Consider the following 27,717-nt stretch of genomic DNA (forward strand, 5'->3'; position numbering starts at 1 on the left):
TTCTGCATTAGTGGCTTCCAACTTCAAGACTTTAATCAGATATCGGCTTGAATAAAACATGAATATATTTTGGTTTTCAAATAGACTATTTTTATTTTTTTTATTTTACTATTTAAAATAATTATTAAACATATTAAGTTAATTATGCCTTCTTTGTAGTTTATGAGTATTGTCAAAAAGGACGGATAATTCCATTGTTTTATTATATTATAGTGAAGAATATTGAGATTTAATGAAAGTAAGTTTGTGTTAAAAAAACATATTAACTTATAATAATAATATTTTATAGAATAAAAATAAAAAAATTAGTAATCCATAATATTATTAAATAACTAAGTATTAGCAAACGTATTTGCAACCAAAAAAATAAAAAATACTTTTTGTTTAATATGGATTCAGAACTACCAGATTGGTTCGCATAGTCGTCATGAGTCTATGTGTTTGCTGATGACAAAAAAAAAACTCTTAACTTAAAACAAAATATTAAATTACTAAAACCAATATTTAAAACATGAAAATTATATCAATAAAATGAATTATGTATATATTACTAATTATATTATATAATTTGCATTTTATTATAAAAATATATTGTAATTATTCGATTTACTCGGTTTAATCGGTTTATATACCAAACTATATCCCCATACCGTGGTTTCTTCAAAATAACATTCATTCGATATATTCAGTATTATCAAATTCAAACCACTTTCTCTGTTTTGGTTCGTATCTGTTTTAGTTGGTTCAGTTTTATCAAATTGAACACCCCTAGCAAAAACTGCAAAATTAAGTTTTCCCGCAAAACTGTAAAATGAGTTTACCCACTAAAACCAGAAAATTGAGTTTTCTTGCCAAATCCGCATAAGATTTGTCCCGTCAAAATTGCAAATTTGAGTTCTCTCGCCAAAACTTCAAAACCATGATTTTCCCGCCAAACCACAAAATAGAATTATTTCGTCAAAAAGCAAATTGAGTTTTCGTCAAATTCACCAAAAAAACCAAAACCGCATAATTGAGTTTTTCTGTCAAAACTAAAAAACTGAGCTTTCTTGCCATAATCGAAGAAACATATTTTCCCGCCAAGACCACTAAGCTGCAAAACAGGTTTCATTTGATTCACATAACTGAATTTTATATCCAAATGGCAAAAGGTAATTTTCCCACAAAAAAAAAGTGTAATCCAGGATTTTCTGCAAAATACATGGATTCTTTTTAATGACTTTTATATTGTTTAATAGATGAATTGAATATTTTATTTTGATTTATGTATATATGGATTTGTGTAGTTTTAAAAAATTATTTGAGAATATACAAGGGTTAATTTGTGTAATAGCCAATTTTGAGAGCAAAATTAAGAATATAACATTAATGTTGACATTATTTGATCTCCTAGCATTTTCTTCTTTTCTTTCCGGTTTTCTCCTTTGTCTACCCCGGTTGATGGTAAACACATAAAGAGCATTTGTACACTTACATAAGAAATAAAATAAAAAGTATTGTTGGAGTGATGGTGGTTATGGTATCCACAATGATATTGAGTATCGTGGTAGATAGAATAGAACATACTAAATGATATAGTTCATATATATTAATAAAACTATAAAATGATTTAAATATATTAATATACTATGTACATTCAAAAATAGCAAAAGTAAACCCATTGTTAATCCAAACCTTTCATAAACTAAACCCAAAACACTAATCATTTAATCATAAAAGAAAATATAAACTTTAACCTAAATATCAAAATATGCTAATAGTACATAATATGAAGCAGTATTAAAATAGAATAGTAACAAACAAATAGCATAGTACATATTTTTTAAATTTTGAAATGTCTATGATTGCAAGGAATGAAGTAATGCTTATCACAACGTCAACCCAAACCTTCCATAAACTAAATCCAAAACATTAATCACTAAACCCTAAAAGGAAATATAAATCCTAACTCAAATATCAAAATATTCACTATATGCATAATCTGAAGCATAATCAAAATAGAATAGTAACAAACAAAATAGCATAGTACATATTTTTCAAATTTTGAAATGTCTATATAAAAGGAAGGAGATAATGTTTACCCCAACGTCAACTCAAACCTTCCATAAACTAAACCCAAAACACTAATCATTAAACCTTAAAAATGAATATAAACCATAATCCAAATATCAAAACATGCAGATAGTACATAATATTAAACATTATTAAAATAGAATAGTAACAACGAAATAGTATAATACATATTGTTCAAATAGAATAGTACAACCGAAAACTTACAGTATATACGAATGGTGGTGGTTACGGCAGAAGAAGTGGTGACTGATATCAAAGAGATGGGGTTGTTTTGAAGGATGTGAAGGAAAAAATAGGAAAGTGAATATTATAGATTTTAATAATTTAAAAGATGATGACAATAGCTACGGTGATAAATAGAAATCCAGATGATTGAAATTGTTTTTTTTTTACTGAAAGTGATGGTGAATTGAAAAAAATAGTGATGGTGGTAGGTAACTGAAAAAAAAAATTTTATACACTTATTAACCGGCAAGTAAAGGTAATATAATATATATCGAAATAATATCGAAGTGAGTTTTTTTTTTTGTTAGATATCTAACTATTTTTTATTTCATGGCTACTCAGGCCAATTTCTCAATATATAACAAGAAAGGGTGTTGAAAAGAAGAAGAATACAATAATACACTAGACGTGAGAGAAAGAAGGTTTTGTCAGCCGAACTTGCCATTATGGCTTCAACCAACTCTGTTTAAGAGTTTTGAACGAAAGTGTGTTTCAAAAAAAAAAACAAAAACAAAAAAACCAATAAGACACTAAACTAGTGGCCTAGTGGGAATAATAAAATTAAAAAGCTTATCTAGAAAAGTAAGACACGAGACTAGTGAGATACTTAACTCAGGCGACTTGGTTGACGAATCTATATTGGTTGCGGAGGGGCAGCTGCCTACCATGAAATTTTTAAGTTAGTGTAATTTTGTATAGATTTTTTTAATAATGCCCCTGTTGAGAATACAAATTTATAAAGAAACCAGATAGTGTTTTGTATTATGCCCCATGGCCCCCATCCGCTACTGGTTTTGTATTTGTGGTTGTGAGGTCCACAACGATAAGTTAGAGAAATTTTGCATTTGATGATTTTCTTCGTCTCATATATTCACTTTCCTGCAACATTTGAGATGCACGAAAAGCTTTTAACCCAAAAAAAAATGAGAAACAAGAGATTGTTCTATTTATATTCTTTCAGTGCTGTCATGTTACTGAAAGCATATGGTTTTACCGGAGAAACTGATAGGATAGCATTGCTATGTTGGATAATTCCAAGCTTGTGGAAACTTAACATATTATTAGATGTTTAATATGTTAAGATAAACACAATAAGGAAACCTAGAAATAGGAAATGAAGTTTCTATTCAGGTTAGGTTTGTGTTTTCCATATCCCACATGTTAAAGGGAATTGTCTTTCATATAAATATAGGTCTAATGGAGAGGTGTTCCATATGATCTGAGAGAAACATATTGAGAGCTTTAGTTTTGAGTAGTTTCTAAAGCTAATAAGATAAGTTGTTCTTATAACTCTTTGTGTTTCTAAGAGATCTGAATTGGTATCAGAGCCTCAGGTTGGAGACTCGATCTAAGCTTAAGTTGTAGCTTAAGATCCTGGTGCTTGTGAACAAGAGATCGCGACGGCAAGATGGCTGACGTGACTAGGGCTCCACGCACGAAGGACTTTGGATCTACATCCATCCAATGTCTGATGTTGTCACCGACAAACTACACAGTTTGGTCGATGAGGATGAAGGTTCTACTACGTGTTCATGAAGTGTGGGACACAATCGAACCCGGTTCAGATGATCAAAAGAAGAACGATGTTACGATAGCTCTTTTGTTTCAATCTGTTCCAGAGACTTTGATTCTCCAGGTGGGAGAACAAACCGCATCAAAAGAGATCTGGAATGCCATCAAGTCGCGACACCTAGGAGCTGATCGTGTAAGGGAGGCGAGACTTCAGACGTTGATGACGGAGTTTGATAGGTTGAAGATGGATGATGCAGATACGGTCGATGACTTCGCGGGGAAGATATCGGGCCTATCATCCAAAGCAACCTCGTTGGGAGAAAACATAGAAGAATCCAAGATGGTCAAGAAGTTCTTAAAGGGTCTTCCAAGGCACAAGTATATCCAGATCGTAGCATCACTTGAGCAAGTCCTAGATCTCAACTCGACGGGGTTTGAAGACATAGTTGGAAGGCTTAAGGCGTACGAGGAGCGTGTAGGAGAAGAAACTCAGAAAGAAGACCAAGGGAAACTGATGTTTTCGAACAATGAAGACCATAGTCAGAGGGGCTATGAGAATTCCCGTGGTAGAGGAAGAGGACGGAACGGTAGAGGCAGAGGTCGAGGTAGGTCACACAACCAAAACCGTGCGTCACACACCGAAGATAACAACTCGAAGAAGAATCGTTCAAAGCTGATATGTTGGAGATGTGACAAGCCTGGTCACTACGCAACTATCTGTCCTGAAAAGACAGAGAAGAATCAAGAAACCAACCTAAACGAGACAGAAGAGGCTGATGCACTTATGTACACGAGGTGGTGTTTTTGAACGAAGATAAGGTGATTCCGAAGAATCTTGATATCGACAAAGGCAGTGCAAGTGTCTGGTATTTGGATAATGGAGCGAGCAATCACATGACAGGGAACAAGGAGTTCTTTTCGAGTTTGAATCTCAACACCAAAGGGAAGGTGAAGTTTGGTGATGGATCGTGTGTTGACATTGTAGGAAAGGGTGTGGTTACCTTTGTGTGCAAGACTGGAGAGAAGAAGGCACTCAAGGACATATACTACATACACGATCTGAAGCACAATATATTGAGTCTTGGGCAAGCAACAGAAAACGGATGTGAGGTTAACATGAAAGATGTGTACTTAACGCTCACAGATTCGCATGGAAGGTTGCTAGTTCGTGTGACAAGATCTCTAAACCGTCTCTACAAGACCCCTATGGAGATAAGCTACCCGAGATGTTTACATGTCAGGGACGTAGATGCTACATGGAGGTGGCATGCTAGGCTAGGACATATAAGCTATGGAGTGATGAATAACATGGTAAGGAAGGAGATGGTCGTAGGAATGCCGTGTGTAACACACAAAGAAAGCGTGTGTGACGCATGTCTCGCAGGGAAGCAGATCAGACAGTCATTCCCGACCAAAGCCATGTTTCGTGCGACAAAGCCATTAGAGTTATTGCATGGAGATTTGTGTGGTCCAATCACACCACCAACGCCTGCAAATAATAAGTATGTCTTTGTCTTGATCGATGACTTCTCTAGGTATATGTGGGTTATGCTATTGAAGGAGAAGAGTGAGGTATTCGATCGATTCAAAAGGTTTAAAGAGAGTGTAGAGAAGCAGACAGGCTCAACCATCAAAACCTTTCGCACCGATAGAGGAGGAGAGTTTACCTCAGCTGAGTTCAATCTATTATGTGAAGAGAATGGAGTTAAAAGGCACCTAATCGCACCTTACACACCTCAACAAAACGGTGTTGTGGAGAGGAGAAACCGAACCTTGATGGGAATGACAAGAAGTACGCTGAAGGCAATGAAGATGCCGAACTACTTGTGGGGTGAAGCTGTACGACATTCAACTTACCTCATCAACAGAGTTCCTACAAAAACCTTGAAAAATCAAACGCCATACGAATGCCTTACATCGAGGAAACCAAATATCAAGCACTTGAGGATATTCGGTTGTGTAGCTCATGCGAAAATCACTGGTCCTTATCTGAAGAAGTTGGATGAGAGATCAAAGAGTATGGTCAATCTTGGAACTGAGCCGGGTTCCAAAGCCTACAGACTTTATGATCCAGACACAAGGAAGGTGATGGTGAGTAGAGATGTGATTTTCGATGAAGAGAAAGCTTGGGACTGGGCGTCTACAACAAACCAAGCTGATTGTGAACCGAGCATGCTTAAGCTTCCACATGAGGGTGATATAGAAGAAGGTAATGATCAAGGTGAGGATCATGAACAGGAAGCTATAAACCAAGATGAGGAAGAAGAAGAAGATGCGGATCACAATGCAAACCAAAACGGTGGAGGTCAACCGCTGGTGACCAGACAAGGCCGAACCATAACAAAACCAAGATATCTCGATGATTATGTGTTACTTGCAGATCAAGAAAGTGCAATGCTGTTGCTCACAGTGGATGGCGAGCCAGAGAACTATTTTGAAGCTGAACACGTACGAGAATGGGTTGAGGCGATGGTGGCCGAGTTAGAGTCTATCACAAGAAACAAGACATGGAAACTTGTGGATATACCGGCTGGAGTGAAACCTATAGGGTTGAAGTGGATCTTCAAGATCAAGAGAAAGGCGGATGGTACAGTGAGCAAGTATAAGGCGAGACTTGTGGCAAAAGGCTATGTACAAAGAGAAGGAATAGATTTCGATGAAGTGTTTGCACCAGTGGCAAGACTTGAAACCATTCGGCTCTTAATAGCCCTCGCAGCAACGAACGGTTGGGAGATACATCACATGGACGTGAAGACCGCTTTCTTGAATGGAGATCTAAAGGAGTTAGTGTATGTAACTCAACCTGAAGGTTTCGAAAAGAAAGGAGAAGAGGATCGAGTGTATGTGTTACACAAGGCTTTGTATGGGTTACGCCAGGCACCCAGGGCCTGGAATGTAAAACTCGATCAGGTTCTCAAGGAGATGAGATTTGAGAAGTGCACGAAGGAACCATCAGTGTACTGCAAGACTGAAGGAGAAGACGTCTTGATCATTGCCATCTACGTTGATGATCTATTTGTGACAGGAACTTCACTTAAGGTGATTAGGCAATTCAGGAGGAGATGTCTAAGAAGTTCGAGATGTCAGATCTAGGTAAGCTAACGTACTACCTTGGCATAGAGGTGATTCAAGGAGCAGACGGAATCAGAATAAAACAAGAGAGGTATGCTCAAGGAATCATGCGTGACACAAAGATGGAAGCGTGTAACGCAACTCAAATTCCAATGGAGGCAAATTTGAAGATCTCAAAAGCTGAAGATGAACGAGAGATAGATGCTACCGAGTTCAGAAGAATCATAGGATGTTTGAGGTATCTGCTTCACACAAGACCCGACCTGTGTTACGCAGTAGGTGTTCTTAGCAGATACATGCACAATCCGAGAGACTCTCACGGACAAGCCATCAAACACATATTGCGATATGTGAAAGGAACAACAAACTACGGTCCGTTCTTCAAGAGAGATGGGTCAAGGAGTGTCATTGGTTATAGTGACAGCAGTCACAACATTGATCTCGATGACGGGAGGAGCACGTCAGGACATGCATTCTACTACGGTTCATCACTGATTACTTGGACGTCGCAGAAGCAGCAGACGGTTGCATTGTCATCATGCGAAGCAGAATTCATGGCAGCAACAGAAGCAGCGAAGCAAGCTATATGGATCAAGGAATTGTTGAGTGAGATGCTAAGCAAAGAAGGCGAGAGAGTCAAGCTTAGGATCGACAACAAATCAGCCATTGCTCAAACCAAGAATCCAGTTTTCCATGGAAGGAGTAAGCATGTACTCAAGAAGTATCACTTCATTCGTGAGTGTGTGGAGAACGGGCATATCGAAGTGGAGCATGTGCCGGGTGTTGAGCAGAAGGCTGACATCCTTACCAAGCCATTAGCAAGGATTATGTTCAAGCAAATGAGGAGCTTAATCGGAGTTCAAGAAATTGATCTCCCTAATTCAAGTTGGAATTAAGGGGGTGAATGTTGGATAATTCCAAGCTTGTGGAAACTTAACATATTATTAGATGTTTAATATGTTAAGATAAACACAATAAGGAAACCTAGAAATAGGAAAATGAAGTTTCTATTCAGGTTATGTTTGTGTTTTCCATATCCCCCATGTTAAAGGGAATTGTCTTTCATATAAATATAGGTCTAATGGAGAAGTGTTCCATATGATCTGAGAGAAACATATTGAGAGCTTTAGTTTTGAGTAGTTTCTAAAGCTAATAAGAAAAGTTGTTCTTATAAACTCTTTGTGTTTCTAAGAGATCTGATGCTAGACCTCAAATCTCAAGTTTTTGAAGACAAACAAAATGTCTTGTCCTCATGGAATAGCTCATTCCCTCTCTGTAACTGGAAAGGGGTTACTTGCGGTCTTAAACACAAGAGAGTTACCAGTTTGAACCTTGGAGGATTGCAGTTAGGCGGAGTGATATCACCATCTATTGGTAATCTTTCCTTCCTCATATCACTTGATCTCTCAGATAACTCTATTGGTGGAACCATCCCTCACCAGGTGGGAAACTTGTTTAGACTTGAGTACTTAGATATGAGTCATAATTTTCTTGGAGGAGGGATTCCAACTAGTATGTCTAACTGCTCAAGATTGTTGAGTCTTAGATTAACTTCAAATAGTCTTGGAGAAGGTGTTCCTTCAGAACTAGGATCATTGGCGAGGCTTGAAATTTTAAATCTTGGTCGAAACAACCTTAGTGGAAAGCTCCCTCCATCTCTAGGAAACTTGACATCACTCATGCAAGTCATCTTTTCATCGAACAAAATACAAGGAGGAGTTCCTGATGCTCTAGCTAGATTGAATCAGTTAGTGTATCTTGCATTAGGAATGAACAAATTCTCGGGCGTTTTTCCTCCCTCCATCTACAATATTTCCTCACTTAAGATCTTGAACATGTTTGGTAGTGGTTTCTCGGGTAGCCTAAAGCCTGATTTTGGTAAGCTACTACCAAATCTTCGACGTTTGCATATGGGACGTAATCATTTCACAGGACCGATCCCCACAACACTTTCCAATATCTCAAATCTTGAGAATTTTGGAATCGTGTTTAACAAAATGATGGGAAGTGTTCCTTCAAGTTTTGGAAAACTACAGAACTTGCAGTACCTAGCACTTGCCAGTAATTCTTTGGGTAGTTACTCCTCTGGAGATCTTGAGTTTCTCAAGGCTTTGACTAATTGTACCCAACTTCATACATTACTTGTAAATGGGAATAGGCTTGGAGGTGACTTCCCTACCTCTATTACGAACCTGTCCACCAACCTCTGGAAATTAGACCTTGGAATGAATTTCATCTCTGGAACCATTCCTTATGACATTGGGAATCTCATCAGCCTACAAAAACTTATGTTAGACGATAACTTGTTGACCGGACCACTACCAAGTTCCATTGGAAAGCTTTCTAGATTGGTGGTATTAAACCTCACTTCAAATAGAATGTCCGGAGAGATACCTTCTTCAATAGGTAACATCACTCGGTTAGGAAAACTCTATTTTTCCAACAATAGTTTTGAAGGAACCATTCCTCCGAGTCTTGGTCAGTGCAGATTCATATTGTATTTGCGGATTGGGTCTAATAAGTTGAATGGGACTATACCTCAGGAGATTATGCAAATTCAGTCCCTTGTTCACCTCGACTTGTCAGATAATTCCTTGACAGGCTCTCTGCCAAAGTATATTAAACCACTAGAGGGTCTTTGCACACTGTCTGTTGCGCATAATAAATTATCCGGGCAACTCCCTCAAGTCTTGGGCAAATTTCTCTCATTGGAGAATCTTTATCTACAAGGAAATTTTTTTGATGGTGATATTCCAAACATAAAAGGGTTGATGGGTGCTAAAAGACTTGATTTCTCGAGCAATAATCTCTCTGGAAGTATACCTGGATATTTTGTAAACTTTTCTTCTTTGGAGTATCTCAATCTATCCATTAACAATTTCCAGGGAATGGTGCCAACAGAAGGAAACCTTAAGAATGCTACTCTACTTTTAGTATTTGGAAACAAAGATCTATGTGGAGGCATCAAGGAGCTGAAACTAAAGCCATGTATTATGCAAGTACATGCAATGGAGACAGGCCATTCCTCTCTTGTGAAGAAAATTTCCATTGGGGTTAGCATTGGCATAGCTTTTCTCTTGATGTTGTTAATAGCTTATATTTCTCTATGTTGGTTAAGAAAAAGAAAGAGGAACCAGCAGCAGACCAATCATCCAACTTCTTCATCTGCACTAGAGGTTTGTCATGAAAAGATAAGTTATGCATATCTACAAAAGGCGACAGATGGCTTCTCTTCCAGCAATATGATTGGATCAGGCAGTTTTGGCACTGTGTTTAAGGCATTGCTCCCAACAGAGAACAAGGTTGTTGCAGTGAAAGTTCTAAACCTACAGAGACGTGGAGCTATGAAGAGCTTTGTGACAGAATGCGAATCTCTCAAGGACATAAAGCATCGTAATCTTGTGAAACTATTGACGGCTTGTTCGAGTACTGATTTTCAAGGAAATGATTTCAGAGCTCTTGTCTATGAGTTAATGCCAAATGGAAGCCTGGATATGTGGCTGCACCCTGAGGAAGTGGAAGAGATCCGTCGACCCTCAAGAGCCTTGTCCCTCTTTGAAAGGCTCAACATTGCCGTTGATGTGATTTCCGTTTTGGAATATCTTCATGTTTATTGCCATGAACCTATAGCTCATTGCGATCTCAAGCCGAGCAACGTCCTCCTAGACAAAGATCTGACTGGTCATGTTAGCTACTTTGGCATTGCTCGAATGCTCATGAAACTTGATCAAGGGTCTTTATTCAACCAACTAAGCTCGGTCGGCGTCAGAGGAACCATCGGCTATGCCGCACCAGGTAAATTTTATCACACATCAGTATTGTTTTAGTGAAGAAAATCGTTGTTTAATAAGAAAGTTTTTGATTGAATAAATTTTACATTCATTCGGAAAAAAATAATTGTTGTGAATTATGGTGCAGAATATGGAATGGGAGGACAACCATCTATATATGGTGCTATGTATAGCTTTGGCGTTCTTCTTTTGGAAATGTTCACTGGAAAAAGACCAACAGATGAGTTATTTGGGGGAAACGTTACCCTAAACAGCTACATCAACTTGGCGTTTCCAGAGAGGGTGTTGGACATTGCAGACAATTCGATTCTTAATTGCGGTCTTAGAGTTGGTTTCCCTCTTGATGAGTGCTTGACACTGGTGTTGGAGGTGGGACTTAAGTGTTGTGAAGAAACACCGAAGAACCGTTTAGCAACGAGTGAAGCCAGAAAGGATTTAATCCTAATCAGAGAGAGATTCTTTAAACATTGATGTGTTTATTGTTTCCTCTGCAGACTTTGCAACCCACTTAAAAGAAGGAATCTGAGACCTATATAATATTGCCTTTCATAATTTGTGGTGTTTTACTCAGTTAAACATGATTATGCTTGCAGGATGCTATGTTATATGCAGACAATGGAATAAATGTTGTGTTACCAGCTTTATAATTGCCATTTGTTAAAGCTCTGATTGTGTATTGATGCTTTTCTTTCCCTAGGTGATCAAATTTGGAGGTTTTAAAAATCTGGATGATCAAGAAAAGTTTTAAAGGGGATAGTACGCAACAAACTAGTGTCCTAGTAACTTATCTTTTCGGAGAATGATCTAACTGAATTAGACAGACAGTCCTATGTACAAACGGTGACTGTTTTGGTGGCTTCATTGATCAATCAGTTTTGTTGTTAGTGTTAAATCATCTAGTGACATGAAGCTGCAGCTGTAATTTGGAGTCAATAGTGTTCCCATTTGTTCATGATTAAAAGTAACTGCACTTATTGGTCTACGATGGAAGATGCGCTTAAGAGTTTATGGTGAATACTGGATACACGTAAAACCTGCAAAGGAGAGAGATACAGTGAAAATATGAGTGATCCTTACAACGAACTAAATGAGTTAATTAATGGCGTAACAGAGGCATTATAATTATGTCTCTATATGAAGAGTTAGAGGCACAAAATTAGGAAGGTATTCGGGTCCGGTTAGGGGCACAAAATCAAGAACCGGCACATCAATTAATACCAATCTTAGAAAGTATTTCCATGTACTCGACCTCAACTTACCAACCTAACCATTTCAGCCCACAACTCACAAAAGATACCCAAACCACTATCATTGATTTCATTCAAGAGTTTAATTGTCTTATCGAAGGAATATCGACCACATGACACATAGACTCTTACTTATTTTCGTCAACTGGTTGATCTCTTATAAACTCATATAATATTTCATTTCATCATTTTTACTTTGTTTTTTTCTTTATTTATGTTCCCTTAGCGAATGTTCTGTTGCACAAAAAAATGAATACTTTGTTGTGACAAGATGAATGTTTGTGTTACCATGTTTAGAGCATCTGCATCAATGAACCTTGAGGGGGGATCATAACTTTAATTTTTTATTATTATTTTTTTACTTTTTTCGTTTGTTTTTTTTTAAAAATTAAAAATAAAAAAAAATAAGCGGACCGATCGCGGGCCGCCACGTGGCGTGGAGCCTGCGTTACAGTGATGAACCGAGTTCATTCCAGCGAACCTGCAAGGGGTGAGTTCATAAAAGTGAAAATATTATAATTTTTATTTTTGGGGAATGGTGTGAATCTGGGCATTGAACCTTCAATGCAGATGCTCTTACATTATGATAGACATTTTCCTTGAGATATTATGTGGATAATCTTAGCCAAAATGAATAGTTTATCTTTTGTCCTTGAATACATATTGCCATTTTTGTTCACTTAAAAATAAGACTCAGTTCTGTATTTATCTATCTTTTATTTTTTTTAATACCAGGAAGTTTGGAACCGATGTTCATAATCCCCTAGGAGGATCATCTATCGAAATCTTCAAAACATTTGCAGTTGTCCTGACGCAGTCGATTGATCTCATTGAGATAATTTCCCTTCCAACGACATAACAAGAAAATAAACATGGGGAAAAGTATCATTTTATTATGTATGTCTCAGGTTTTTTTTTTTTGTAAACAAGGCTTTCATTAATAAAACTGAAAAGAAAAGAAAAAGTTTATAGACATCAGAGACAAGGTTAATAGGGCCCAGCCCAGTTATACATCCCAATTAAAAAGAACCATAATTGAAACCCCAAAATGAAAGTTAGAAGCCCATATGAGTAGAGGGATGAAGCCCAGTTGAAAGTCAATTTGAGAGAGAGGGAGCTTTCGTAAGAACTCAGGAAGAAAAACGACGACGACGTTCCAAAACCAATCAATTTGAGCGAGAAAACCATAATTGAAGCATCTTTGATGAAAGGGAAGGGTTTGATTCTCTGAAACTTTGAATTTGGTTTCTAATCTGGAGATCAATGGTCTTGATGAGAGAGTCCACCAATCGAAACGTGTTAGCATGCAGTCGTTGATTCCGTTCTCGCCATAGCCAGTACATCGTCGCTTTCCAAGCCAAGAGGGAGAGTAGCTTGTTCTGTTTCGGCGGCGGTAGAGCAATCATCTGGTTTAGGAGATCGGACCAGTTGCGAAGAGGTTGAAGCTGACACTTAGTAGCCAAGCGAGACCAAAGATCATAGCTATAGGGGCAATCCATGTAGAGATGGTTTCTGGTTTCGGAGGTGACATTACAGAGAAGACAGAGATGGCTAACCTGAAGACCCCAAGAGAGGAGACGATCACGGGTCGGGTTACAGTCAAGGACAACCAACCAGGAGTGAAAGGAGTGTCTCGGAATGCTTTTTGACGACCAGACTGCACCTGCCCATTGGACTACGGCCTGATCACCACATAGGTGATGATATACCTTTCCAGGATCATACCTCAACATAGGTTTACCATCAATTTCCCATGAATAGCTGTCTGCATCAGTAGTTAGGTGGATTGTTGTTATGAATGATAGCGGCTGTAATAACCGGTCTGACCTTGCAGGTGGAAGACGCCAAGCACCTCTCCTGAAGAGTGAGGCCACCGTTGCGTGTAAAGGTATCCCAAATGGTGATGTTGAAGCATCAAGATAGTCATAGAGGCAACCAAACGGACTCCAATTATCAAACCAGAATCTCGCCGTTTCACCATTCTGAAGTTGCAGTCTAATGAAAGGGTAAACCACACTTTTCATCTTCAACAGTTTGTTAACCAGCCACGAGTAAGAGTTACTTGGCTTTGTAGACCAGTAGTTGTGAACTGATCCTTTTAGAATTACTTCTTTAAACCAGGAGACCCATACTGAGTCAGGTCTAAAAAAGATCATCCAGATTAGTCGCAGGCAACATGACTTGTTCCATGTAAGTAGATCTTTCACCCCTAGACCTCCTTGCTCCTTAGTTAAAGTAACCCTATCCCAAGCCACTCTAGCCGAATTTCTCGAATCTGCATCACCTGTCCATAGGAAGGTACTACATAGGGAATTGATTTTATTTATGCACGCTTTAGGTAGGATAAAAGAAGAACACCAGAATGTGGTAATCCCTGATATAACCGTTTTTAACAGCAGTAGACGTCCTGAGAAAGATAAAGATTTAACCGACCAGGAGTTAAACTTTGCTTTCACTTGTTGTAGTAGTGTCTCACAACCCGCCATAGACAGTTTCCGGGAATTAAGAGGAACTCCGAGATACCTAAAGGGGAGGGAGCCACACGCCATTCCAGTTGAAGCTTGGATCATCTCTCTTTCTGGTTGTTCCATTCCTGAGGCAAAAAACGATGTCTTTTGTAAACTCACTGCTAACCCTGATCTGTTTTCAAATTCCCGCAGGACTTGGAGCACTTGTTGGACAGAACGAAGGGACCCATCTATGAAGATCAAGAGGTCATCCGCGAAGGACAGGTGTGTGAGCTTTACTTTCTCACATTTCGCATGGAACTTAACCCTCTGCTCCGCTGCTGCCCTGTTAAGCATGTGCGAAAGGCAATTCATTGCAATGACAAACAGGTAAGGTGACAACGGGTCTCCTTGCCTCAACCCTCTCCTTCCTTTGAAAAACCCGTTTACTGTACCATTATAACCTACCATGAAGCTCGTTGTACATATGCAGGCACGTAACCAGGCCAGAAAAAGCGAGGGAACACCTAGACCATGAAGACAGGAGAACAAGAAATCCCATGAAATAGTATCAAATGCCTTTGCAATGTCAACTTTGATGGTAATCTTTTTAGTCCCTTTGTTCCTATGATACCCATTTATAAGCTCACCCGCCAGAGTGGTATTTTCTAGGAGCAGCCTGTCTTTGACGAAAGCGGTTTGACTACGTAGAATAAGCTGAGGCAGAATAGGCTTTAGTCTCTTTACCAACAATCTAGAAATAACTTTATAAACTGTGTTGAGACAAGAGACCGGCCTAAAATTTGAGATTTTTGTTGCTCCAGGGAACTTCGGCACCAGGGTTAGGATTGTTGCGTTCGCAGAGGCCGGGTGAAAGCATGAAGAGAAAAATTGCTTGACAGAAGTAATAGTCTCATCACCAATGATTGACCAAGCTCCTTTGAAGAACCCCGAGGTTAGTCCATCAGGCCCCGGAGCTTTATTGGGATTAAACTTGAAAAATAAGGTCTTTATCTCCTCAGAAGAAGGCGTCGCAATCATCAGTTGGGATTGGTATTGAGGCACATTGAAACCAGTCAGTTCAGCAAACCAAGCCGGAGCTGAGTAGACTGATGAGGGGGAGTTCGACAAGGGTGCTAGCATTGCGCCAAAATGTGAGACAGCATGGATGCTCATCTCCATTGGGTCTGTGATCCAGGTACCAGAATTTGTCATAAACGCTCTTATAGCATTGTAACTAGCACGAACTTGACAAATGCGGTGGAAATAGGCAGTATTCAAATCTCCCTCCCTCAGCCAATTTATTCTCGATTTTTGTCTAAAATAGCTTTCCTCTATGCTGCGTATGAAGGACCATCTCATATGAGTCTCCCTTTCGGCCTCAAAATTCTCTGGAGAAGGAAAATTTAACGCCTGAACCTGCATACATTGCAACAAACGGTTAGCTTCGCTCACTCTCTCTTGAATGTTTGAAAAATTCTCTCTGTTTAAGTGTTTGAGTTCTCTCTTTATCAACTTCAGTTTCCAGCAAAACTGAGTTAATGTATGATTCTCGATTCCGGTTTGAAACCAGGAGCTTTGCACAAGCTGGAGGAAATGGGGATGGCGGGTTAGGCAGTTAGGGAATTTGAAAGGCTTGGTTCCAGCTGAGGGGAGGGTGTAAGCTAGGTCAAGGACGCAAGGAGAGTGGTCAGAGAACAGGGGAGGGAGGAAAGTGGCTGTTGCATTCGGGAAAGTTGATATAATGGTGCTGTTTACAAGCTGCCTGTCGAGTTTCTTTGCAATGGGAGCTGTTGGGCATTTGTTTGACCATGTGTGAGAGGGACCAATGTAGCGGAGGTCAAACAAGCCAGCTTGAAGTAGGCAGTCCTGAAACTGGTACATGAGGCTGTCTGGCCCCATTCCACTATTAGTTGAGTGCTCTGATGGGAAAAGCGTTTGGTTAAAATCTCCCCCAACGAGCCAGCAGCTTGTATCCAAATTATAGGCCTCAGCAGTATTGAGTAATTCGACCCACAGCTCTGCTCTCTCCTCGGCCAGATTTGAGGCATATATTGCAGAGTAGACGAGAGGAGGTTTGTTAGGGATGGACAGCATACAGTTTATACACTGCCGGGATTGGGAGAGTATACTGACTTTGATAGGGTCTTTCCAGATAAGAATGATGCGCCCATCAGGATCAGAGGAGTGGTTTGAGTAGTAGGACCAGCCTGGGCATAATTTTAACAAAAGGGGGTTCAGAAAAGGTTCTTTTATATGGGATTCTAATATAGTTCCGAACAGAGGCTTATGGCATTGAAGCCAACTAACAAAAGGCCTGTGTTTATCCGGTTCATTTATACCCCGGACATTCCAAAAAAAGTGCTTTGTACTCATAGGGAAGGGACAGGAGGATCACCAGAGCCTGGAAAATCCTTAGTAGCCAAAAAATTGGGAGAGTGAGGGGGGATAAGGGGGTCCGATACAGGGGGTAAGGAGGAAAACGAAGTAGAGGGTATTAAAGAATTTAGGATTGAAAAAGAGTTCGACAAGGGGGTATTACATAGGGTGGAAAAACTTGGTACATGATTGAGAAAGGGGTTTGGGTTAGAGGAAGAGGGAGGAGGGGAGGGGAGGATAGGGTAGGGGAGGATCTAGAACGCTTAAGGGAGGGTCGAGGAGTAGGGTCAGGGGACGAGAAAGAGACCTCCATAGGAGAAGGGGTAACAGGGGGAGGGTTATGAGCAGGAGTGGCAGTAGGAGGAGGAGAAAAGGAAGGCAGAGGAGCAGTGGGGGGGACCAGAGAGGCCCACTTGCTCAGCCACAGAAGGTTGGGAGTCACATCGAACCACAGGTTTATTGACAGGTTGGTAAATCTTGGCATTTTTCTTCTTCGCAGATTTTGGTATTGCAGAGTTAGTGCCAGGGCCTGATTCTTTAGCAGTCTATTTTTCAGGTGGAGAGTAATGGAGGCAATTCTTCATAATATGGCCCAGCTCTTTGCATTGCGCACAGGTGGGAGGCACCCAGGGATAATTCACTGCAACTTCCACTACCTCGCCACTTTGCCGTTGGAATTCCACTACAGATGGCAGGGGTTGAGTTAGATCAACTTCCACCTTCACATGGGAGAGTGTTAAGCTGACCATGTTTTTGGTGAAGTCATCGGTTTCTTTTGGATCACCAACAAGTCCAGCGACCCAACTCAGACCTTCTAGATGCCTGAGATCGAGGGGTACGCCTGTTAGGTGCGCCCATATCCTTATGGCTTTAATTGGAGGAGCATTGAGAGATTGAACTGAAGACCATTGAGCAGTATGAAACATGGTGTCACCCACATACCAAACACATTTCTCAAGAATCTTTTGCCTCAGGTACTCGCTTTGGATCCTGACTATGGTAGTTCGGTTGAGTGGGTTATTGTGAATCTCAAGCCTTTTTCCTTTGCCCCACAGGTGGTTGAAGACACTCTGTATTTGGTTAAAAGGTGGAGCTTTACCATTATAATAACAAATGATAAAATCTTTGTGGAGTTCAGCTCCTTTTTCAAATACAGAATCAGGGATAATCACCCGAGGTCGACCTGTTGGAGAGAAAGAGACAGGTGCAAACCTCTTAAGTGACTTATCTTCTGCAGCTCTAAGTTTCTCTACCAGAGAAGGAGCAGCACTACGCTGAGGCACCTGAAAGGGCCTAGAGGGGGGAAGGGAAGGAGTTTGGAGAATTGCAGGAGAGGAGGAGGAGGCTTGATTTGTGGAGATAGGGGAGGTGTGTTTTGGTGGTAGAGTAGTGAATGGTGGGTCAGTATTTGGGCTAGTTTGGATATCAGTATGAATAAGGGAGGCAGTAGAGGGTACATGAATAGGGGAGGGTTTTACTGTTTCAGTTAGGGTTTCAGGTAAGGTTTCAGATCTTTGGGGAAAACCAGTTTTTGCAGGCATTAGAGGGTCTACAGATCCATTGAAAGAGACATAACCAGACTCTTTCATGGTAGTTGAAGCACTCAGAGTAGGAATTTACAGCTGAGGCAGGAGAGGAGACAGGACCTTTACGTTGAGAATGCTTAGGAGCAGTTGATGGTTGAAAAGATAAGGGAGGAAAGTTTACAGGGGAGAGAGGGGAAGAGGGGTCAGGCGGATCGGGTGGAAAAGGGGAGGGGGGAGGTTCGCCAGCGGCAAACTCCGGTGGTTTCTTGCCGGAATCGAGAACAGGAACATTCCAACAGTTGAGCATTGGGAAACGTGTCAGAGAGAGTTTGACTTTTTTAAATTGTTCTTATATTTTAGAACTGTGTGTCTTATGTCTCAGGTTTTTGATCGAAAGAGACTGTAAGAGGCAGGATTTCTGGTGGAGAGAAATGTTACACAAGCTAAAAGCGAGATCATGCCGGAAAAGAAGCATGAAATGTGTATCTATAAATAATGAGCGTGATTGGTTTTTGCCCGTGTTTTTATACCCGATCCTAACTCGCGGTCGAACAGATCGATAAGTATCTGATTTGGATTTTAAAAAATATCTGTTTTTTTTAAAAAACCCTGATAAAACATTGACTGTAAAAGTTAGTGATATTTTTTTTTTTTTACTTAATGTTTTTTTTTTAAATTACATCATTAAAATCGGCTTTCTATTTCAAATAAAAAGCTTAGTTTTACCTTTTTAGTTTTCTCGTTAACATATTGTCTTCCTTTGATGCCGCATATACTGTGTATCTTTCTAGTTTTGCTGAACTTACTGATTTTTTTATCGTATACAATATCAACTCAACCATTTTTTTTATTTTTTTTTGTTTACTTTTATGAAGATTTTACTATGTCACATGGGATAATAAAGTGAATGATGATAGAAAGAACCAAAATTAAATAATCATATTTAGTATCAGTTTATTTTGTTATCGACAATCTATTACAATTTTGATGATTTACAAACATAGTATAGTTTAAATTATTTTAAAAAATTTTGTATGAGAAGTGAAAATTTTAAATAAAAAAACAAAAATTGAGTACTTTTATATATTTTAAAAGAAATGTTAGATTTCTTTTATATTTTGCAATAATTAATATATAATTATATATTAAAACAAATAAATTGACAAATTTGTGGTTCGTCCGCGGTGATTCCAATAACTCAGTGATCCGAAAAATTGTCCGGCTTAGTGTTTGGATCGGGTTTAAAAACATTGGTTGTTGAAGTAGACGTTGTCCACAACAATAGTTATGTCTATAATCCTAAATCTAAACCAATTATGTTTTCTTAATTTTTATAAGTTTACAGCCATTTTAAAATTTTAAGTTTGTGTGTCTTTAGAAAGACAAATTCCTACGTCCAATTTTATGTACTTTCTAAAGTTTTAATTCTAGAGCCAAAGCCTAAAAATTCAAAGCTTTCATTCGAGAGCAAAAATCTTAAAACTAAAACCATAACCAGTCTGGCCCAAAGAGAGAAGATTGCAAAGCACTGTGAGCTCTTGATTAAGAAAGTCCGCCAAAAAAAACATACACAATGAGCCCATACAACTTTACTTCCGGTTTCTGAGCTACACCTCATAAATTTATAATACACGGTACGATAAATTTGACTATTGGGTTCAGGTTGGTTATATTATTCTGGTTAAAATTGTTTGGTACGAAAAATAACCCGTTGTAAACAGATTTTAGTTTAGTAAAAAAAAAAATTTCCAAATTTTGTAGAATATCAATACTATCAAAAGGGAAGGAATCCTACAAAATCTACTTATACAAGGTTGTTGCATCTATTTATTTTTTAGTCCAACCCATTGTATACAACTAAATATTATTAACTATCCCCTATTATATAGCAATCAAATAATATCTTCTAACATTTAAATAAATCTCACCCACTTTAATAAGATCATAACTACATATATGGACTGTTTCAAATGGTTATTTTACTTAAATCAACTTCTTCCAATTTAACATATGTACATATAAACGGCACCGAAATTTCAATACGTAGGGGTCATTGTCATATATACCATCTTCCTCCATTAGATCAAAATTTTCTTACGAGATCAACTTTTGAAATATAAATGAGCCATGTCCTATTAAACATTATTGATCAAACCTGAAGAGTATTTTCCACCCAAAATTTTATAAAACGAATCAATGAATTTTGTTAGGTCAGGGGTTTTGGACCTAATTAGGTATTTAGAAAAAAAATATTTGGATTCGGATCGGTTTCTTTTGGATCTGGATGGTTTCGACTCCATAATTCAAATACCTATAAAATATATGTTATTTTTTGTACGTAACGGGTATGGATCCGTTCAGATATTTAGGACTCAAATAAAACTCGATAAACATAAAAATACTCGAAACACGAAAAATATCCAAAATCTAAACAAATACCCGAAAATCAGAAAATACTCAAAAGACCTAAAATTGTATCGAAATCTGAACGATGAACCAAAAAATACCCAAAATTGTATCTGAATACCCAAAAATATATTTTTAAAATTTTAATTTTTACTCGAAATCCAAAACTATAACCAAAAATTCGAACCAAAAAATCAAAAATATATGTATACCAAAAACATATCGAAAATACACAAATATATCTAATATACACAAACATTTTGGGTACTTTGGCTCCCAAACAGGTTTCGGGTAGGTCTCAGACGCGAACAGAAACCCGCATTTTTCAACAAATACGTATTTTTCTCTGGACCCGGCGTGAACCAGTATTTTCGAGTTGATTTTGGTTTGATTTTTCAAGGTCCATCTAAAATACCCATGCGTAAGAGAGAATTACATAAGATTTATACAGAATTCTAAATAAAGTAATTCATGAATTATATAATTTTTTTAAAATTAGTTCTTTTACATAATTCGACTTTGTAACATAATAATGTAAAACAATCACAAAATACTAATTAATATCAAAATTTGTTATAACAAAAGAATCCGCGCTTTCAAGCTCGGGTCAAAATCTAGTGTCTGTGTTTAAATTTCAGCATTATCCTAAACATTCAAATTTCCAGTTTGCATCTCAACTTTATCCTGAACACCAAGTCATTGTTGAGTGTAATTGTAATGATTGCCATAACACTGCAAATCTTTTGAAAAGAAATTGAATAGAAATTTTGGAAAGCTAAATGCACTAATAATCAGAGAAAAGGAAAGGATCATCATCATCATCATCACACATAATCAATTAAAAGCAAAGTATGTCTTGAGTTTTCAAACAAAATACTGTTAATGTGTTTCCCAACAAACATCAAAAACAGCAATATAGCCTGTCTTGCAATAACAACCACGAGGCAAAAGGTTCCTCTGAAAATTAAAAACAGATTATTCAAAAGTACACATAAATCTCAAACAAAGGACCAGTTGATGAAGACAAAGCAGATACAATGAGCATTCTCTTCTTCGTTGAGTACTTTCCAAGCAACAGCTCTCTCATATGAAACTGGTCTCCCCATGCTTGAGATACATATCCCACCTTGAAGACTCCCAAAACCCTAAACCAAAACATCCCAGTAAGACAAATAAAAAGCTGTATCAATCTACTACACAAATCATATCAGAACGTTGTTGAAAACCTGTTGCATAATCTGTGGGAACTCAGAGCACAGAGTCTTTCTTCCACTGTCATCAAATATCTTCTCTAGAGTGATATCTTGAAGAGAAACCAATGTAGTCTCAAGCATGTCAAGTCCTGCCTGGTTTGCAAATGTGAAGACAGGCATGGCCTATACAAAAAGGTTATAAAAGGATCAGTGAATAAAACATTCATGTGCTTGATATTTGAGTTAGTACCTTCATTGAGCAGCAGATGATAGCATCCGTATGATGCCAAAGGTTCTTGAGAATAGATTCATTGCCTTCGCTGTTCAATTTAAGTAGCTCAACGCCCATGTAGCACCTAATATAAACAGAAAAAAAAAAGAATCATCTGGTGCAAAACTTAGACCATATATATATATATATATATATATATATATATATATATTATACCTGTAACTCTGGCAGATCCAACGAGCAAGTGTTTGGGCTTCAGGAGTACCCAAAGGAGTGCGTAGACCGACTTGTGAGCCGATGTGAGAAGGAGAAAGCGCCAATGCAACTCTCTGAACTGATGCTATGATACCTCGAACATAGTTCCTAGCCATGGATGCTACATGTTCTTGCATATGGCTCTCGATACCAAACTCAAATGCTATTGTCATCACAGATCTTGCACATGTGGAGTTTCCTGATTGATCAGTTGAGGCTTTTGTTGTTCCAGCTGGACCAATTTCAAGTGCTGAAGCAAGATCCAAGGTTCGGTTTGGACTAGATGCTTCCTGCTTTTTAAGGTTCAAGAAAAGCTTTTAAGAGTCTGAACCAAACAAGAAAATGGAAAGCATTATGTGTTCTAACCTTTGTGGAATCAAGAGGGATAATGCGAAAACCAGAAGGAAGCAGAGGTGCATCATCCGCAAAAGAAGCATCAATTGGCGCAAATATAAGTTCAGCACACGTTCCAACAGCATTTTCATCCATGCCGCTACAAAGCTAATCACAAGATATTAGTGATCCACATTAACACTCATGCCAGAGGAGACAAGTATAAAGTACTTACTTGTAGAAGGAAGATGTCTCTTGGGACGATTGCATCTTCAGGGGAATGGCCAAGACCTTCCAACTTGATGACTTCCATGAACTAACAAACGAAACACATACCAACCATTATAAAAAGAAAACAATCAAAGGAGTACAAAAGAAACTTGAACTTACCTCTTCATGCTCAATAGTATGAGCAAGTGGAAGTATAACTTGCCCTCCGAATCCTCCAACTCTGGCACTACAAGGCCCAACTTTAACAGCTGCTGCCAGATATGCATCAATGTTGTTGTCAGCCCATTCTGATCTATGCTCCCTCAGAAACCTAAGCAGGATCGCCGGTGGAACATTCTAAAGTTGCAAAAAGAGTAAGAAGAAGTGTTGAAAAAAAACATAAATTGATCTATAAAACAGAAAAAATGATGCACTGACCTGTAAAAGCATGGAGGCTTTTGCGCATAAAACCACATTGCTAACAGGAGCAAATCCATTGGAAAATGTAAGGTTCAAACCCATCAGCTTGTCTGCAGAAGAGTTCACAGTGATTGTGACATCATCCATGCTATCTCCAATCACCGACCATCCTTCATCGGTGAATCCATTAACAGCCTCATTGAATCCTCTGTAGAAATAAACAAATGTATTAGACAACAAATATAGTATCTTACATCAGAAGCAAGAAAGGCAAATAGTTATGAGTATCAAAACCTGCTTAGCCTTTGACTTAAAGCTCGCAAGGCAGCAGGACGCCGTCCCCAGCCATTGACACTACTGTTAGTCTGAGAACTCTCTTGAGCTATTTGCTTGAGCTGCCGCAGCGCCTTTGAAAAAAGTGAATATACATATCATTTAGTAAAATAGTTCCAAACATTAGAAAGCAATGTTTTGAGTTCACTTACTGCCATTGTAGTCTTCTGTGCAAGTACTTTTGGTGACTCGTAGAGAGGGCGCAAGACCTCAGGCACACTACAAGCCTATTCAACAGTCAAGTTTAACATTAGCCCCAATGTATTGAATAAAATAGACATTGAAGCAGAGTGAAGATTGTTACCTCTAAATCCATATGATCCACAATGTGTATGATGGAACCACCACCATCACAAGGCCGTATCAAGTACCCACTGGGAAGCATCTCTGCTCTAACAAAATGTTGAACCGGTGGCATACTAGGACCGCTCTTAAGAGACCTCTCGCACACCACAAGGCTGCCATCTTCTAAAACAGATGTATAACGCAGCAGCCAGAAGTCGCGCGGTGGGGCCAACGTAGTTGGTGCATAGAGCTGCATATAAAGCAGCTCAATGGTTCCACCATTGGCTGTTGGCAACACGTTCATAACATCAACAGCTCGGCATTCGCGGAACCACGAAGGCCGATCCTTGACGATCTCTGCGACCTGTAAATAAAGAGAAAGCAGATCAATCTTGCTGCAAATGTAAAGGTAGAGTAGTAGAAGAATGCATAGGGAATGGTTCTATCTCTACACGTACCCTTGTAGGCTCGAGACCAACTAGGCCACAGGCGCGTGCTGCCACACCAGCGCAACCGTGAGAAATAGCAATGATTCCAATGGAATCCGGACCAGGCTGTTACATATATGTACAAAACAAACCGTTACAGAGAAGTTTAATAACTCTTTGATTATTTATTTTTTTGATTGTTACAATATGCAATAATCAGAAAGAAAACTAGAGGAAGTGGATCAAGGGGCATACCTTCATTCCAGGCATCTGAACCCACTCAACAGCGGTTCCAGTTGCCTTTGAAAGAAACTCTGCTAAAGTTTCTTCTGCAATGGACAAAAGTCTGCAAACACACAAAATTTAATTCAGAACTATAATATAATTGTGTAACTAAGAGAGTAACATGTTCTCACTAAAAGCACTAACCCTGCAGGACTAGCATCTCTTGGAGGATTCAGTGATGCTACTTGGTGCTGACCACTCGTCACAACAGATTCACAGCTTGTGTCTTTAGCTGGAAGTGAAGGCTGTAACCAAAAGATTAAAAAAAAAAATCAATATGAAACTCTTTTATTATAAGGAAAGCATTAAAGATAAAGATTCTCACATTGGGAGTGTGTTGACGGAAGTAGCTGTTTTCATGAACCAGCTGTGACACTTGCTTCTGCAACCTATCATTCTCCTCCATCAACAGCTTGTTCATCGCCGTCAGCTTCCTGTTCACCGCTTGAAGCCGTGAAGCCTCTTTCCTTTGTTTCTCTCTGCATCTGAATTTTTATAAAAAGATTTTGATCAAAGAATCCCTAAGACTGCATTATAAGGAGTGTAAGCATCATCATTACCTTCGGTTCTGAAACCACACTTTGATCTGTTTAGGCTCAATGTTGGAGAGAATAGGACACTCTCTGATCAACTGCTGACGGCGGATAGAGCTCGGTTTAGGACAGTCATGATAAAGCCTCTCAAGTGCTTCAACTTGCTCAGGTGTGTACCTCACATACTTCCCATTGTCCATGCATCCCATCTTACCACCATCCTTGTAAGACATCGCCATCAAACACACCTTCCAGACAAGACCCAAAGTCCACTCCTTTACTTAATCCACAACAACCACAAGCTTTGAAGAAGTTTCCACTACCAAATCTAAAGCCTAAGGATACTCACTTAATGCTCATCCATCTCATGTGATCTCTAATGGGGTACAAGACAAAGACTACTACTTTCTACTACTTTTAAAGACCAAACACCAAAGAAGAATAAAAAGAAGATCTTTCCACTTTTGCAAACACCGAAGAAAGATTCGACCATTCACTGGGAAAGAGACACCTCTGAAAACAAGAAAGCTACAGCCTTTATTACAAAGCAGAGGAATCAATCACCGAGTTGACTCAGCCGTTAGAAACTCGAACCCATATTCTCCATCTCCGAGGTGCTCTCATTGGAAAAATTTTAATCAAAGAAGAGGAAAGAAAGAGAGAGAGACGTAGAAAGTATGTAGAGAAGGAATCATGGAGCTACCGACTACTGTTGCTCTGTTTTTATTTTTTTCCTCTGCTTATTCATGACAACTTTGATTTTTTAGCTTTTTCGATATTCAATTATTATTTTTATTTTTATGTAAATAATGATTTGATAGTGGTGTGTTGCGTTTGTAAATTAACTTTTTCGTTGGAATCCTCGTTTTTTGGTTTTCTGATTGGTACATCTAGGTTTGGCTGTTCAGTTTTCTGTTCGATTTTGGTTCTATTTTGGTTTTCGATTCATATACTTTTTCATTCAGTTATTTATAATATTTGGTTCGGTTTTGTTTTGATTATTTCAGTTTTCCGGTTCGGTTCGGGTAACAAAATTAAGAATTAGATAATATTCGAAAATTGGGTCCAATCGGTTTGTTTTGTTGGATAATTTCGGATAAAATGAATAAGATGTTGGATAATTAGGATTTTTCATGTTAAATATCTGGTAATTCGGGTTGTTCATATAAAAATGCTGGGAATTAGTTATCTATTCGGTTCTCTGTTTGGTTTTATTTTTTTTGTTTTCACATAGAATCCGTCCGGTTATTTATATAATTCGGTTTAGTTGGTTATTTCGATTATGTACGATTTGATTCTTCAGTTTGTACTCGGTTCAAGATAAATTTGTCCATACATCGGTAGCCCAACACAACCAAATGGTTTACAAGAATTGTCTAAAGAACACATACAGTAAGCAACCGTAAACTATAGTCTATAGACAAATGTATTTGTAGTCAAATTCATTACACGACCAATCACTAGGTGTTAAGGGGAAAGTAGGAGAGTGGCCCAAGTGTAATAAAAGTACTGAACGGAGGGTAATAACAAAGCGGCGATGGGGGAATGGTGAGAACTTATAGAAGCTCGTATAATAATACCAAAGGGCGTGGGAGAGAGGTCTGCGTAGGGAAGCAGAGACAACATCATGACCTTTCTTTGCATGCGTCTCCGTCTTAAAGCTGAAGCTACTTACATTTCTCTCTTTTATTTCCATTTCGAATTTTCATTTTGTTTGTCAATTCCATTTCGAATACCCCCTCCTTTTTTTTTAATTATGAAAGTTACCCAAATTTATTAAATTTATCCAAATTTTTTAAGCTAGTCTTCCAGATTTATAATCTTTCTATCACTTTTCGCTGATTTTTAAAATTAAATATTTTACATTTAGTTAATAACACCAAATTTTAGATACAGAATATATTTATCAGCAATATTTGATTTTTTGAATAACTATTAATTCACAATTATTGGAAATTAGTATTTTTTTAAAAAAATTATACATTTATGTATTGTGTACAAAAGGTTATTTGGAAAATAGAGAGACTATTGTTTCTGCGAAAGATGGCATTAGTGGCATACATACCCTTTCATCGTTGAATCATGATGAAATTGTCTACATTTTTTTTCAAGTTTCTCATTTTGCTGCGTGGTATGGACTGATACAAACGTGGAATTGATTGTATTTCAGACAAAACTTTTGGACCTTTAACTTCAATCTTCAAATCAAGCCTAAATTTAGCCCAGCACATTTAGATAATCAAATATCACGCAGGGCTAGTTGCAAACATGAGGTGTATTGCGTGTAGCCCACTCGGTTTCATTGTAGATGGAAGTACATAAGCTGCTCAGTAAGAGCTTATGTTATTTTCTTGGTTTTTAGAAGATTCCAAGGAGCTATGAAGATTGTAGCTATGGCAGAAACTGTGGCAGTACTGCCCATATATGTAAGTGAAGTTACTTGTTAAACTAATGCAAATTGCATAAACATTTTTCAAAACTGCTCTTGCAAGCACAAGGCAACAACGCTGTCGTCATCCTATAATACTTAAA

General features: G+C 38.4%; 2 protein-coding genes across 3 annotated transcripts; one reads left to right on the top strand and one right to left on the bottom strand.

The window, feature by feature from the left end:
• Window positions 1–8,062: 8,062 nt before the first annotated feature.
• On the top strand, window positions 8,063–11,311 carry LOC125583519 (probable LRR receptor-like serine/threonine-protein kinase At3g47570). Its single transcript, XM_048750549.1, has one exon. The coding sequence runs from the start codon at window positions 8,082–8,084 to the stop codon at window positions 10,707–10,709; it is 2,628 nt and encodes an 875-aa protein (XP_048606506.1). The 5' UTR covers window positions 8,063–8,081; the 3' UTR covers window positions 10,710–11,311.
• A 10,185-nt stretch (window positions 11,312–21,496) lies between these two features.
• Window positions 21,497–25,899, bottom strand: LOC106428572 (homeobox-leucine zipper protein ATHB-15). 2 transcript variants are annotated; one of them, XM_048750550.1, is made up of 16 exons: window positions 25,213–25,899; window positions 24,978–25,137; window positions 24,797–24,897; window positions 24,623–24,713; window positions 24,398–24,493; window positions 23,959–24,303; window positions 23,807–23,881; window positions 23,616–23,728; window positions 23,340–23,529; window positions 23,082–23,258; window positions 22,927–23,007; window positions 22,725–22,859; window positions 22,320–22,651; window positions 22,122–22,227; window positions 21,905–22,054; window positions 21,497–21,823 (listed from the first exon to the last, which is right to left on the bottom strand). In XM_048750550.1, the coding sequence occupies exons 1-16, from the start codon at window positions 25,422–25,424 to the stop codon at window positions 21,677–21,679; spliced, it is 2,511 nt and encodes an 836-aa protein (XP_048606507.1). In that variant the 5' UTR covers window positions 25,425–25,899; the 3' UTR covers window positions 21,497–21,676. The 2 variants fall into 2 exon arrangements, with proteins under 2 accessions (XP_048606507.1, XP_048606508.1); XM_048750551.1 differs by having other exon boundaries at window positions 22,320–22,648; window positions 25,213–25,898.
• Between the last annotated feature and the right edge of the window lie 1,818 nt (window positions 25,900–27,717).

Source organism: Brassica napus, chromosome C3 (genome assembly GCF_020379485.1).
Source record: "Brassica napus cultivar Da-Ae chromosome C3, Da-Ae, whole genome shotgun sequence".
Taxonomy (NCBI): domain Eukaryota; kingdom Viridiplantae; phylum Streptophyta; class Magnoliopsida; order Brassicales; family Brassicaceae; genus Brassica; species Brassica napus.